General features: G+C 42.3%; 1 protein-coding gene across 2 annotated transcripts in view; it reads left to right on the forward strand.

Annotated features, from left to right (window-relative positions):
* The window catches only part of FBXW11 (F-box and WD repeat domain containing 11), a 101,347-nt gene that overhangs the window by 25,507 nt on the left and 62,387 nt on the right, over positions 1-13,453 (forward strand). Inside the window, exon 2 of one of the 2 annotated variants that reach the window (XM_075856346.1) lies at positions 12,234-12,335. The exons of the other annotated variant lie outside the window; for it this stretch is intronic. Within the exon in view, the coding sequence (XP_075712461.1) occupies positions 12,234-12,335 (102 nt within the window). The remainder of the gene's footprint in view (positions 1-12,233; positions 12,336-13,453) is intronic. 2 annotated transcript variants of the gene reach the window in all.

The following is a 13,453-nucleotide window of genomic DNA, read 5'->3' on the forward strand; positions in this document are numbered from 1 at the left end:
CTATTGAGGTGCCAAAACAGTAGGTATCCACAAAAAGTGACCCCATTCTGGAAACAACACCCCTCAAGGAATTCATTTATGGTGGTTGTTACCATTTTGAACCCACAGTTTTTTCACAGCGTGTATTTGAATTGGGCTGTGAAATAAAAAAAAAATGAAATTTTTTCCAATAAGATGTCAGTTTTGATCAAAATGTCTTATTTTCACAGGGAACAAAATGCCCCATTTTGTTGCCCAATTTGTCCTGAGTGCAGCAATACCCCATTTGTGGTGATAAACTACCGTTTGGGCCCATGGGGGGGCTCAGAAGGAAAGGAGAGCGCTATGTGTTTGTTTGGAGTCGAGATTTTACTGGATTGGTTTTCGGGTGCCATGTCGCATTTGCCGAACCCCAGAGGTATCAAAGCAATGGAAACCCACCAGAAGTGACCCCATTTTAAAAACGACACCCCTTAAGACGCTCATCTAGATGTGTAGTGAGCATTTTGACCCCACAGGTACGGTGTAAAAGATAATGCGCAGCAGATGGTGCAGAGTCAGTGTCCGATATATTGTGCCCAGCATGTGCCACCGGAGATATACACCCGATAAACTGTAATGTGGGTACTCCCGGGTACGGCAATACCCTACATGTGGCTGTTATCTGCTGCCTGTGCACACGGCAGGGCTCCGATGGGAAAGATGAGGAGGATAAGCTGTGCGGAGTGCATCAGGGTAAATAAAAAAATCAATGTATGATAAATTCTAAAACAATCTTTCTTACAGGGCCCTGGTTTTCCGGGACACGTGTTGCATTGGTATATTGTATTCGTCCTTATCCCCCTCTTATAGCAGACTTTGCACCTCTTTTGACTCTCTCTTCTTGCCAGTTTGGGGATCTTCTCCTGGTGTCACGAAGGGTCTGTGGACCCACTGGGCCGTACCGCCTTGTTGGTAAGGCAGCTGGCCAACAGGGAGCAGGTGAATGTCTATAGTTCTAGAGTTACCTGTGGCTTCTCAGAGAGCAGCAGGGCAGGCTCGGCTGGGACTAGATAGGAGGACGTCAAGCGAGGTGAAGCAGGTCAGACGTGGATGTAGCGCAGCACGACTTTGGCACAGCTCCGTGCTAGACCAGGAATGTATGGATTGCTAGGAAAAGGAACTGGAAACAGGTATAGGTACAGGGACTGGAACAGGAAACACACTAGGAGACCATCACATAAACAAACTAGGGAACACAACAACACTCAGGCATAGAACTAGGGGGCTGGATACTCACGGGTCAAAGTTCATCCACGAGGTCCTACGGGATCCGGCTGAGGTGAGTGGACGCGGGCGCTGGCGTCTCCTGAGGAGGAGGCTGGGGCCAGCCCTTGACGACTCGTGGCTGCGGCTGTCAGGGGGAGGTTGGAGCTAAGAGCCCGCAGCCACGGACATTACACCTGGATAGTGTTGCCCTGGTACGATACGTGTGGCCTCACTTCCAGAAGTACTGGGTGCTCCCTCTTCTTGATCCCTAATGATTAGGTTCTTGATAACCACCTCTTGAAATTCCAGGAAAATTCCCTTCTGGCCTGCATATCGACATAGCACGTACGCATTGTATAATGCCATCTGTATGATGTGCACGGCCAGCTTCTATACCACACCCTAGATTTCCACATGGCATTCTAGCGCTTCAGGACTTGATCTGACAAGTCCACCCCTCCCATGTACCTATTGTAGTCCAGGATGCAGTCTGGTTTTGGGGTCTTTGTACTGGAACCTCGTTCTGGTACATGGGTACTGGTGTCTCCATGTATTGTCAATACAAGGACATCTCTCTTGTCCTTGTACTTGACACACAATATGTTGCTGCTAGAATGTGCCCTGCTCTCACCCCTTGTGAATGTTTGCCCAAGCAGTGTTTTAGGGAGGCCTCTCAGATTTATTTATTTTTCTAGCAGTGCCGCATGCCGCAGTACTTCTGGAAGCGAGGCACTTGAAGAGTTGGACGCTGGTATAAAAATTATCCAGGTAGAGGTGGTAATCCTGGTCCAGCAGTGGGTGCACCAGATCCCACACAATTTTTGCATTAAAGAGGCTCTGTCACCAGATTTTGCAACCCCTATCTGCTATTGCAGCAGATCGGCGCTGCAATGTAGATAAGAGTAACGTTTTTATTTTTAAAAAACGAGCAATTTTGGCCAAGTTATGACCATTTTTGTATTTATGCAAATGAGGCTTGCAAAAGTACAACTGGGCGTGTTTACAGTAAAAGTCCAAGTGGGCGTGTATTATGTGCGTACATCGGGGCGTTTTTACTACTTTTACTAGCTGGGCGTTCTGACGAGAAGTATCATCCACTTCTCTTCAGAACGCCCAGCTTCTGGCAGTGCAGACACACAGCGTGTTCTCGAGAGATCACGCTGTGAAGTCACTCACTTCCGCCCCAGGTCCTGCATCGTGTCGGCACCAGAGGCTACAGTTGATTCTGCAGCAGCATCAGCGTTTGCCGGTAAGTAGCTACATCGACTTACCTGCAAACTCCGATGCTGCTGCAGAATCAACTGTAGCCTCTGGTGCCGATGTGTCCTCGCTCGTCCGACACGATGCAGGACCTGGGGCAGGAAGTGAGTGACGTCACAGCGTGATCTCTCGAGAACACGCTGTGTGTCTGCACTGCCAGAAGCTGGGCGTTCTGAAGAGAAGTGGATGATACTTCTCGTCAGAACGCCCAGCTAGTAAAAGTAGTAAAAACGCCCCGATGTACGCACATAATACACGCCCAGTTGTACTTTTACTGTAAACACGCCCAGTTGTACTTTTGCAAGCCTCATTTGCATAAAAACAAAAATGGTCATAACTTGGCCAAAAATGCTCGTTTTTTAAAAATAAAAACGTTACTCTTATCTACATTGCAGCGCCTATCTGCTGCAATAGCAGATAGGGGTTGCAAAATCTGGTGACAGAGCCTCTTTAACTCCCAGTAAGGGGGGGCATTCTGGGGGATGAATACTGCTGTCCTTCCCTTCATATATTCTAAATATGTACGAATACCCTGATTCACTCTCGCACAGCTTATATATCTTCACGCCATAACTTGCCCTTTTACTTGGCAGGTACTGGCGGAATTGAAGCCTCCCTTTAAAATGTACCAAGTACACATCAATAGATATACACTTCTCTGGGGTGTATGCGTGGGCAAACCGGGCACTGAAATGGTCTAATAGGGGTCTCCGTTTATACAAACTGTCAAAACTGGGGTCATCTCGGGGTGGGCACTGCTCATTATCAGTATAATTTAAGAAGTGAAGTATTGCCTCATAACGCATCCTAGACATGGCCATACGGTACATCGGGGTGGGGTATAAGATGTCCGTGCTCCAGTATGTTCTAATGGATGGCTTTTTCAGAAGCCCCGTGTTCAAGTGATGTCCCCAGAACTTTCCCAACTCTGCTGCGTCTACAGGGGTCCACCTGTGGGATTGGGCATAAAATTATGTTGGCTGCTTAGTAATATACTGTTGGGCATATAAATTTGTCTGGGAGACCATAAGCTCTATAAAGTCATCAGTGAAGAAGAACTTGAAAAAGTCAATTTCACTGAGCCCTGCCGTATTAAATTTTATCCCTGAGCTGCCAGTGTACTCGGGGATTTGAGGCTCATAAATGTCTGGTGTGGGGGTCCAAAAGGGGTCACTTCGCTCGGGGGTTTCAACTGCGGCAGGGTCATTTCGCTCGGGGGTTTCAACTGTAGTTGTGGTCCTGGGGCGTCTCCTAGGGGGTTCCTCTTTTTCATCACTGGATGAGGAGGTGGATAAATAAAACAGTCTCACCATCCGACAAGTCTGTGTCGGAGGCCAGAAATGAATACTCCTCTTCGGCAGTAAATGTCCGTTGGAACATGTTTGTTGTGCTTAGACAAAATGTATATACAGAAAAAAAAAAGCACAACTAGCACAAAAGCATGTTATGTTTTGTTTTTGGAGAACAAGTGGACTTCCCTGATCGTTGGGACATGTTTGTTTGCTTCCCTAACTAGCCCAAAAAATTAGTGTTTTTATAGAACGATTGTGCTTCCCTGAGACTAAACCTAACTAGGGCGAGGGTTCCTAACACTAAACCTAACTAGATTATTCCGAGCTTCCCTGATGCTAAACCTAATTACGGTGATGGACCCCTAACGCTAGATCTAACTTCGGTGACCGATTCCGGACGCTATATTCCCTCACTACGCTTTTTGATGGTTCTGTGACACTAACTAACCCGAATACTAAACTAACCAGTTAAATTGCCTAAATGAACTGTTTTTTTTAAAGTGTGTATATATATATATATATATTTATTTATTTTTTTATAATTTTCATAAAGAATAAAATAATCCCCAGTGACCAAGAAATCGTGAAGACGTGGTCAGTGATAGGTCACTGACCAAAAACGTGGGGGAACACAAGAAGGAAGGGTACAGGAGTGGGTAGTGGATGGGAGAGGTGGGATGCAGAAAAAGTTTTTTTTTTTTTTTTATAGACCTTTTTTTTTAGGACCTTGCTCTTCTCCCTCTCTTCTCACAACCGCTCTGAACGCCTCGCTATCCCCAACAGAGGCGTTCAGGGCAGGTGCGGCAGGATGTGATGTCAGGGAGAGGAAGTTTAGACATCGATCGCCGTTATTGGACAGTTACTCACTGACTGACCAATAGCGGCGATTGTAGAGGCGGGACCATCGCGACAGGTCCTGCCGTATTGAGCTGTGATGGTCTGCTATCCGAAACAGCAGCTGTCACAGCTCGTGCACGCGCCAGCGGAAAATGGCGCTGCATTTTCCCTGTGATGTACTATTCCGTCACTGAATGGGGCGGTCAGCATGACGGAATAGTACGTCACTGAGCGTTAAGGGGTTACAGGCCCATTTACACCGGCCGGTGCAGCGAGCGCAGATCAACGAGACGTCATTGATTGGCGCTCGTTTGCTCCTGTCACACGGAGCTATGGATGGGGATGAGCGGTCGTTATTCCGATCTCTCGTCCCCATACGTTATCATGTCGGCATCTCGTCTCCCGGTTTTCGCAGGGAGATGTGCTGCTCACAACGATATTTCACTTTTTTGAAACGATACGACCAGCGGATGTTTGAGCGTTTGCTTGCTCATCTGGTGATCGTTTCCCTGTTTTAACCCCTTAATGACCGGGCATGTTTGTACCTTAATGACCAAGCCAGATTTGTCAAATCTGGTATGTCCGACTTTATCAGAGAATAACTCTGTGAAAGTTTTGAATATCCAAGTAATTCTGACATTGTTTTTTCGTCACATGTTGTACTTTATTTTAGTGGTAAAAGTAGACTGATACGATTTGCGGAAATTAATAAAAAAATAGAAAAATGGAAGAAATTTTGTAAAAATTACCATTTTCCCCTATTTTTAACTGCAATATGTCACATATGTACACACATACTGTACAATTTTTTTAATTAAATATATATTTCTATCTCTTTACTCCATTTTGGCAGCACTTTTGAAAAAATAAAATACATTTTCAGCAATTTAGAGGACTTACAAATTGAATAATAATTTTATAAATTTTGAAGTACATTTTGTTTTCCTGCACCAAGCCAGGTTTTCAGAGGCTCATAGGTGTCAGAATGGTGGAAACCCCCACAAATGACCCCATTTAGAAAACTAGACCCCTTAAGGTATTTACCTAAGGGTATAGTAAGTATTTTGACCCCACAGTTTTTTGCTAAATTTAATACATAGCAGGTGAAAAAAAAAAAAATTTCACTTTTTTTCATAAAAGTATCAGTTTGAAGACCAATTTCTTTGTAAAGCGACCATGAGAATGAAGAAACACACCACAAAATCTATCACCCTGTTTCTCCTGTTTTCAAAAATACCAACATTGTGGCCCTAATGCGCTGCCTGGACACACGGCAGGACCCAAAAGGAAGGGAGCACCCGGAGGCTTTCAGGACTCATATTTTGCTTGAAAATGTTTTAGGCCCCACTGTACATTTGGAGAGGCTTTGAGCTGCCAGAACGATAGAAACTCCCCATAAACGACCCCATTTAGAAAACTAGACCCCATAAGGTATTTATTTAGGGGTATAGTAATTATTTTGACCCCACTGTTCTTTGCTAAATTTAATGCATATCAGGTGAAAAAAATAATAATTTCACTTTTTTCATAAAAGTATTTGTTTGAAGACCGATTTCTTTGTAAAGCGACCATGAAAATGAAGAAACACACCCCAAAATCTATCACCCTCTTTCTCCTGTTTTCAAAAATACCCACATTGTGGCCCTAATGCGTTGTTTGGACACACGGCAGGGCCCCAAAGGAAGGGAACACCCGGAGGCTTTCAGGACTCATATTTTGCTTGAAAATGTTTTAGGCCCCAATGTACATTTGGAGAGGCTTTGAGCTGCCAGAATGATAGAAACTCCCCATAATCGACCCCATTTCGAAAACTAGACCCCTTAAGGTATTTATCTAGGGGTATAGTTAGCATTTTGACCACACAGGTTTTTCGCTAAATATATTGAAATTAGTCTGTAAGAATTAAAATGTACTTTTTTTCTGAAACAACATAGAAATTTTTATTATTTACAAGGAATAATGAAGAAAATGCACCCCAACATTTGTAAAGCAATGTCTCCTGATTACGACAATACCCCATATGTGGTAATAAACTGCTGTTTGGACCCACAGCAGGGCTCAGAAGGGAAGGAGCGCCATTTGGATTTATGATTTTGCTGGAATGGTTTTCGGTGCCATGTCGCATTTGCAATGCACTGGAGGGACCAAAACAGTGGAAACCCCCCAAAAGTGACCCCATTTTGGAAAAACCTTCAAGGAATTTTTCTAGGGGTATAGTGAGCATTTAGACCCCACGGGTCTTTTGCAGAGTTTATTAGAATTAGGGCGCGAAAATTAATATCAAAATTTTTTCCACTAAAATGTTGCATTTTCTCATTTTCACAAGGGATAAAGGAGGAAAAAAACAACCATTTTTGTATAAAGCAATTTCTCCCGAGTACGGAAATACCCAACATGTTGTCATACGTTTTTTTCATTAGAAATGAATTAACCCTTTCAGGACTGATCCATTTTTTGCTTTCATATTTTAGATTTTCACTCCCCGCTTTCCAAGAGCCATAACTTTTTTATTTTTCCATCAATAGAGTGGTGTGAAGGCTTATTTGTTGCGGGACAATCTGTAGTTCTCATTGGTTCCATTTTGGGGTATATGCGTTTTTTTTTTTTGATCACTTTTTATTAAATTTTTTTGCAATCCTGAGCAAAAAACAGGAATTCTGACACCGTTTTTTAGGTTTTTTTTTTTGCGGCGCTCACCGTACGCTATAAATGACATTTTTACTTTATTCTGTGAGTTGGTACGATTACGGCTATACCATATGTATATAGGTTTGGTCCTTTTTTTTTTAGCGTTTGTGCAATAAAATGACTTATTTATAAAAAAAATAAATTCTGTGTCACCATATTCTGAGAGCCATAATTTTTTAATTTTTTAGTCAAAAAAGCTGTGTAAGGGCTTGTTTTTTGCGGGACGGATAGAAGTTTTTATCGGTATTATTTTCGGGTACATGCGACTTTTTGATCACTTTTTATTCTTTATTTAGGGAGCGGTGGTGACCCAAAAAATTGCGATTCTGTCGTAGTTTTTTATTGATTTTTTTTGGGGTGTTCATCGTGCGGGAAAAATAACATTACAGTTTTATAGTTGGGTTCGTTACGAACGCGGTGATACCAGATATGTGTACTTTTTTAACGTGTTCATTTTTTTCTATAATAAAAGTCTTATTATAGGAAAAAAAGCATTTAGTGTTTATAGAACTTATAACTTTTATTTTTACACTTTTTTTAAAACATTTTTATTACTTTTTTTTTACTTTTTTAACTTGTCCCACTAGGGGACACTTAGTCTTGCAGCTTTGATCGCTGCTAGAGTACATTACACTACACACGTAGTGTGATGTACTCTAACTGTCATTGTGACGTGACTGTCACACTGACAGGAAGCAGAGGAGGAACGGCCGGAGGCTGTTCCTCCGAGGCTTCCGTGCATGGCAACCCGGAGGTCATTATCTGACCTCCGATTGCCGTGACAAGCATCGGTAGCCCCCACGATCACTTCGTGGGGGCTGCTGATGTGCTTCAAACCACTTAAATGCGGCGACGGCAATCCGTCGCCGCACTTAAGGGGTTAACTGCCGAAATCAGCGGCGATGGTCCGCTGTCCGGCAAGACTGATGTCTCAGCTGTCGGGGACAACTGTCAGCGCGCGTCTGTCACTCTGTGTTTACACAGAGTGACAGTTTGAAATGCAGACGAAAATGAACGTCATGGTGCGGGAACTAGCAGCCGACCATGACGTTCATTTTCGTCCTTGGTCGTTAAGGGGTTAAACCAGGCAATTATCGGGAACGAGCGTTATATGAACGCTCGTTGCCGATAATTGTCCTGTGTAAAACCCCCTTAAGACTGCTGAAGTAGTGAGGCTTGGATAAGGGGTTGGCCTTCAGCTGTATATCACCTATATTTAGTGGTTCTTTAACCCTTTCAGGACCAGACAAATTTTAGTTTTTAATGCTTTTTATTTTGCTCCCTGCCTTCAAAAGGTCATAACTTTTAATTTTTTATTTTTTTTTATTCTTTTTTTTTCGTTAACACCGCTATATGAGGGCTTAATTTTTACGGGACGAGATGTACTATTTAATATTGTGTGATGTACTGCTAAGCTGGAAAAAAATTCAGAATTGGGTGGAATTGGAAAATCAGCAGTTCCTCCATTGTTTTATGTGTTTTGTTTTTACATTGTTTACTGTACGGTGAAAATGATACATTCTCTTTATTCTGTGGGTCCGTACGATCATGGTCATACCAAATTGATATAGCTTTTGTTATGTTTTAGTACCTTTTTAAAAAAAACATTTTTTTGCGTTGCCATATTGTGACAGCCATAACTTTTTAATGTTTCTGTGTACAGAGCTGTGTAAGGCGTCTTTTTGTATGTGAAAAGATGTCATTTTTATTAATACCATTTAGGGGAATGGCGGGCATTTCGATCACTTTTTATTCTAATTTTTTGTGGGAGTTGACCTGGCAGCCTGCGATTTGGCCATTTTTACCTTTTTTTTTTTTTCTTCTCCCCGCTACGGCGTTCACCGTATTGGATAAAAAAAATAATTATATGTAATTTGGGGTAAGGGGGGTGATTTTGAATTTTTATATATTTCTTTAAAAACTTTTTTTACAATTATTATTATATATTTTTTTTTTCCCTTTTATTTAGCCCCCCCTAGGGGGCTTGACCCTGCAATCATTAGATCGCTTATGCTATAGACTGCAATATCACAATATTGCAGTCTATGGAAAAATTAGTGCATTGCTATTGAGACCTGCCGCAGGCAGGTCTCAATAGCAATCTTCCTCTAGCAGGGCTGGGAGCGTTCACAAGCTGCTAGAATAGTACACCGGCTCCCGCGATCTCACTGCGCGGGAGCTTGTGAAAGGGGCTGTAAAAACCCCTCAGATGCCGATGGTCATGTCTGACACTGGCATCTGAGGGGTTAAATGATTGCGATCAGAAATGTTTCTGATCGCAAGCATTGCCGCTGTGTCCCTGCTGTGCAACACAGCAGAGACCCGGCAGCTATGGCACCCGCCCAGCCATATTTAAATACACTTTCACAACGTAGATGAAAGGGTTAAAAAGGATCTGTCACTAGTTTAGACATTCAATATCTCCTAGCTAATCTAACAGGTGCTGTCACACTGATAATGCTAGTGAAAATTGTGTCCCAAAACTTTTATCTTAAAAGTTATGAGCTTTTGTCCAAATATGTAAGTGAGCCTTTATTAGACAACTGGGAGGTAACAGCAGCGATTCTAGATATGAGCCTTTATTAGACAACTGGGAGGTAACAGCAGCGATTCTAGAATGAGCCTTTATTAGACAACTGGGAGGTAACAGCAGCGATTCTAGAATGGGCTTTTATTAGGCAACTGGGAGGTAACAGCAGCGATTCTAGAATGAGCCTTTATTAGACAACTGGGAGGTAACAGCAGCGATTCTAGAATGGGCCTTTATTAGGCAACTGGGAGGTAACAGCAGCGATTCTAGAATGAGCCTTTATTAGACAACCGGGAGGTAACAGCAGCGATTCTAGATATGAGCCTTTATTAGACAACTGGGAGGTAACAGCAGCGATTCTAGAATGAGCCTTTATTAGACAACTGGGAGGTAACAGCAGCGATTCTAGAATGGGCCTTTATTAGGCAACTGGGAGGTAACAGCGGCGATTCTAGAATGAGCCTTTATTAGACAACCGGGAGGTAACAGCAGCGATTCTAGAATGAGCCTTTATTAGACAACTGGGAGGTAACAGAAGCGATTCTAGAATGAGCCTTTATTAGACAACTGGGAGGTAACAGAAGCGATTCTAGAATGAGCCTTTATTAGACAACTGGGAGGTAACAGCAGCGATTCTAGAATGGGCCTTTATTAGACAACTGGGAGGTAACAGCAGCGATTCTAGAATGAGCCTTTATTAGACAACTGGGAGGTAACAGAAGCGATTCTCCTGAGGTGGAGCCGCCTCACAGCCTCTGACCTGTCCTATCAGCATGAAGCTGCTTCACACACAGTGTGAGAGAGAGTCTAAAGGGAAGGGGAGATTTAGAAAAAAGCTCATAACTTTTAAAAAAATAAACATTTTGGGGCACAATTTTCACTAGCATTATTAGTGTGACAGCGCCAATTATATTAGCTAAGAGATAGGGCATTGCTGAACTAGTGACAGATTCTCTTTAAGATTAGGCTGTGTTCACAATAGCGCTAGTTTCTGTTCATAAGTTCCGTTGCAGCTTTCCGTCGGAGGAGCCCACGCACGGAAAGCCAAACGGAAACCAAAAGTGACGTTTGCATTACCATTTATTTCAATGGTAAGGTTTCCGTTTTTTGTTTTTTTGCAGTGGAAACCATAAGTCGACTACACTACGGTTTCCGTTTGCCACTCCCTTCATGGGTTCCTCCAACGGAAAGCTGCAACGGAACCCATGAATGGAAACCAATGCTGATGTGAACGAGGCCTTGCAGAGATTTGTCTAGACTGGATACAATTGTAGCAAACTCTTAGTAGTTAGAAGTATTATGTGTCTTGGTTGTTTTCCTCTGGATGTTATCAAGAATGTTTGCATTACCTGACAGCAAATGGATGAAACCAGTTATATTAGAACGTTTATATAACTTATAAAATTGCCACCTCTTCTACTGTCTGCATGTTGGCAAGAAAAGAGGACCTAATGAGTAGGCTAACATGTCTGCAGGGTCAGACTACACAGGGTTTGTAGTCTGTAACCATGGCGACACACAGGTCTGCAGACAAGCTGTAAACACAAATTGGTAGAATATTTTTAATCAAGACCATTTGTAAAGTTGCTTCATTTTCTTGTTTTTTTTTAGATGCATTAGAACAATAAGAAATTGGTTGGAAGGGTTCACTTATTCTTTAGTTTATTTCTTCAGCCAAATTGATCACTGCAAAAAACAACCTACCGAAAGAAAAATATATACTCCCCTCTCCTGACTTTTCCTTAGCAACGTGTCCGTGCTGCTCCGGCCGGTCTCTGTTTAGCCGCCTTCTTGTGATGATGTTTCATTCTGTGATCAGCTGTGGCAGTCACATGTGATGAAGTGTCATCACAGGAGGCCGCCAATGAACAGACAAGGTGGAAGAACAGGAATGTTTAGCTATGAGGAGCGCTAGGAGATGGGAGTAGATTTTATAGGTTTTTAATTTTTTTTTTCAGTTCTCGTGGAATTTGCTGTGAAAATGCAGCATTTTTTTTTTCTTCCCCATTGATCTCAACGGAGGAATATCTGCAGTGAATCGGCGAATAAATTGACATGTGCGGATATAAAATTGGCACTGCAGGTAAATTTATGAACGTTTTCTCTGCGTTCTTTTCCCCCCGCAGCGTGTGGATGAGACTCCTTCACATCTACGTGTGAACATACCCAAAATCTGAACACATTGTCAGCGATTTATTTTAAGTATTTACAATTCTTTATCTGTGGATATGAAGGTAGTAATGACATGCGATTATTAAAGGCCATTTCTATTTAATTCTAAAAGCATGCGTTGCCTGTCCATTCTTACACACATTTAATATACTCATAAGTTGCCTGCCTGAAAAACTTTTTGTGGCATCTAACGGCTTCTTTTCTCCTTCCTTTTTGTCACCCTGCAGTGTTCTGTGCCAAGGTCTTTGTGGCTAGGCTGCTCCAACCTGGTAGAGAGCATGTGCGCACTGAGATGCCTGCAGAGCATGCCCAGTGTCAGATGTCTCCAGGTGCCTTTCTTCTTTCTTGTTGTACTGTATGCCTGTATGCTTTGTCTTGTGCACTACCCATCACTTTTTATGTTTTGACTTGGTGGCCTGAACAGTAAACTCATTTTGCATGTTTTGTTTTTTTTTGTTTTTTTTAGTGTCAATGTGAAACCTGTAGAGCATGTTGGTTTTATATAATCTATATATGCCTCGTTTTATGTGGCATGATTTCAAGAACTGCCTTGGTTCCGTGCATGAGAATTACTTGAACACCAATTTGTTTAAGAAAGAATCTATTGTGTGTTTGCGCTGTGAAATGACGGTCCTTTCAGACCTTATTACTACCTTCCTTCTAATTACGTTACATCTTGTCTCTTTCACTTACTAATTATTCGCTTTCATTTTAACTGCTTACAGTGGACAGATACGGGCCATTCTTTGATTTAAGGGGGGTAGTCTATCAGACAGCCCACCTTTTTATGCTTTGCTCTGTACTGGTCAATGGGGTTGTCAAATTGGTTCCCCTTTTAGAGTTTGATATCATCGGTTGCTTGAATGTTGTGCTTGAGACCAAAATATTTAGAAAATCTGGTGCCTGATTACCTTTTTTATTCATTTTCTTCTCTTTATTTCTTTCAACTACTGGGTCACTTGTGACCAAATATTTTTGCCTTTTTACCATTGTCTACATGTGAATTAACGACACCACAAAATAAGGTTGATTTTAAGTAGCCAACATAACTCTGCCTCTGTAATTGTATGTGCTCTGCTCCGAGTTGATATACAGTATCTGTAGTCTGCAGCAATATACTTGCTATCAAAAAGGGAGTCTATGGGTCTTGGATCCCTTTAAAAATAGATCTGGCATATCCCTCAGGGCTCTGTTATAAATGCAAACCATGACACTAGTGTGAACAGAGCCTACAACAGCTGGATGCCCTTGCATAATACCAACATGGTGACCACTATCATTGTCTTCGGGTTTTATGTAATGTACATGCTTCTGCCTAAAATATAATTTAGGCAGAGATGACATTTCCTCTTTCGATCCCTCTGGTACGCCATGCGGCAGCTTTTTGCATTTATTCGTACAGCATTAGGCAAAGAAAAGTAGGAACTTTTGGATAGAGAAGACAGTG

The sequence above is a fragment of the Rhinoderma darwinii genome, chromosome 3, assembly GCF_050947455.1.
Source record: "Rhinoderma darwinii isolate aRhiDar2 chromosome 3, aRhiDar2.hap1, whole genome shotgun sequence".
Taxonomy (NCBI): domain Eukaryota; kingdom Metazoa; phylum Chordata; class Amphibia; order Anura; family Rhinodermatidae; genus Rhinoderma; species Rhinoderma darwinii.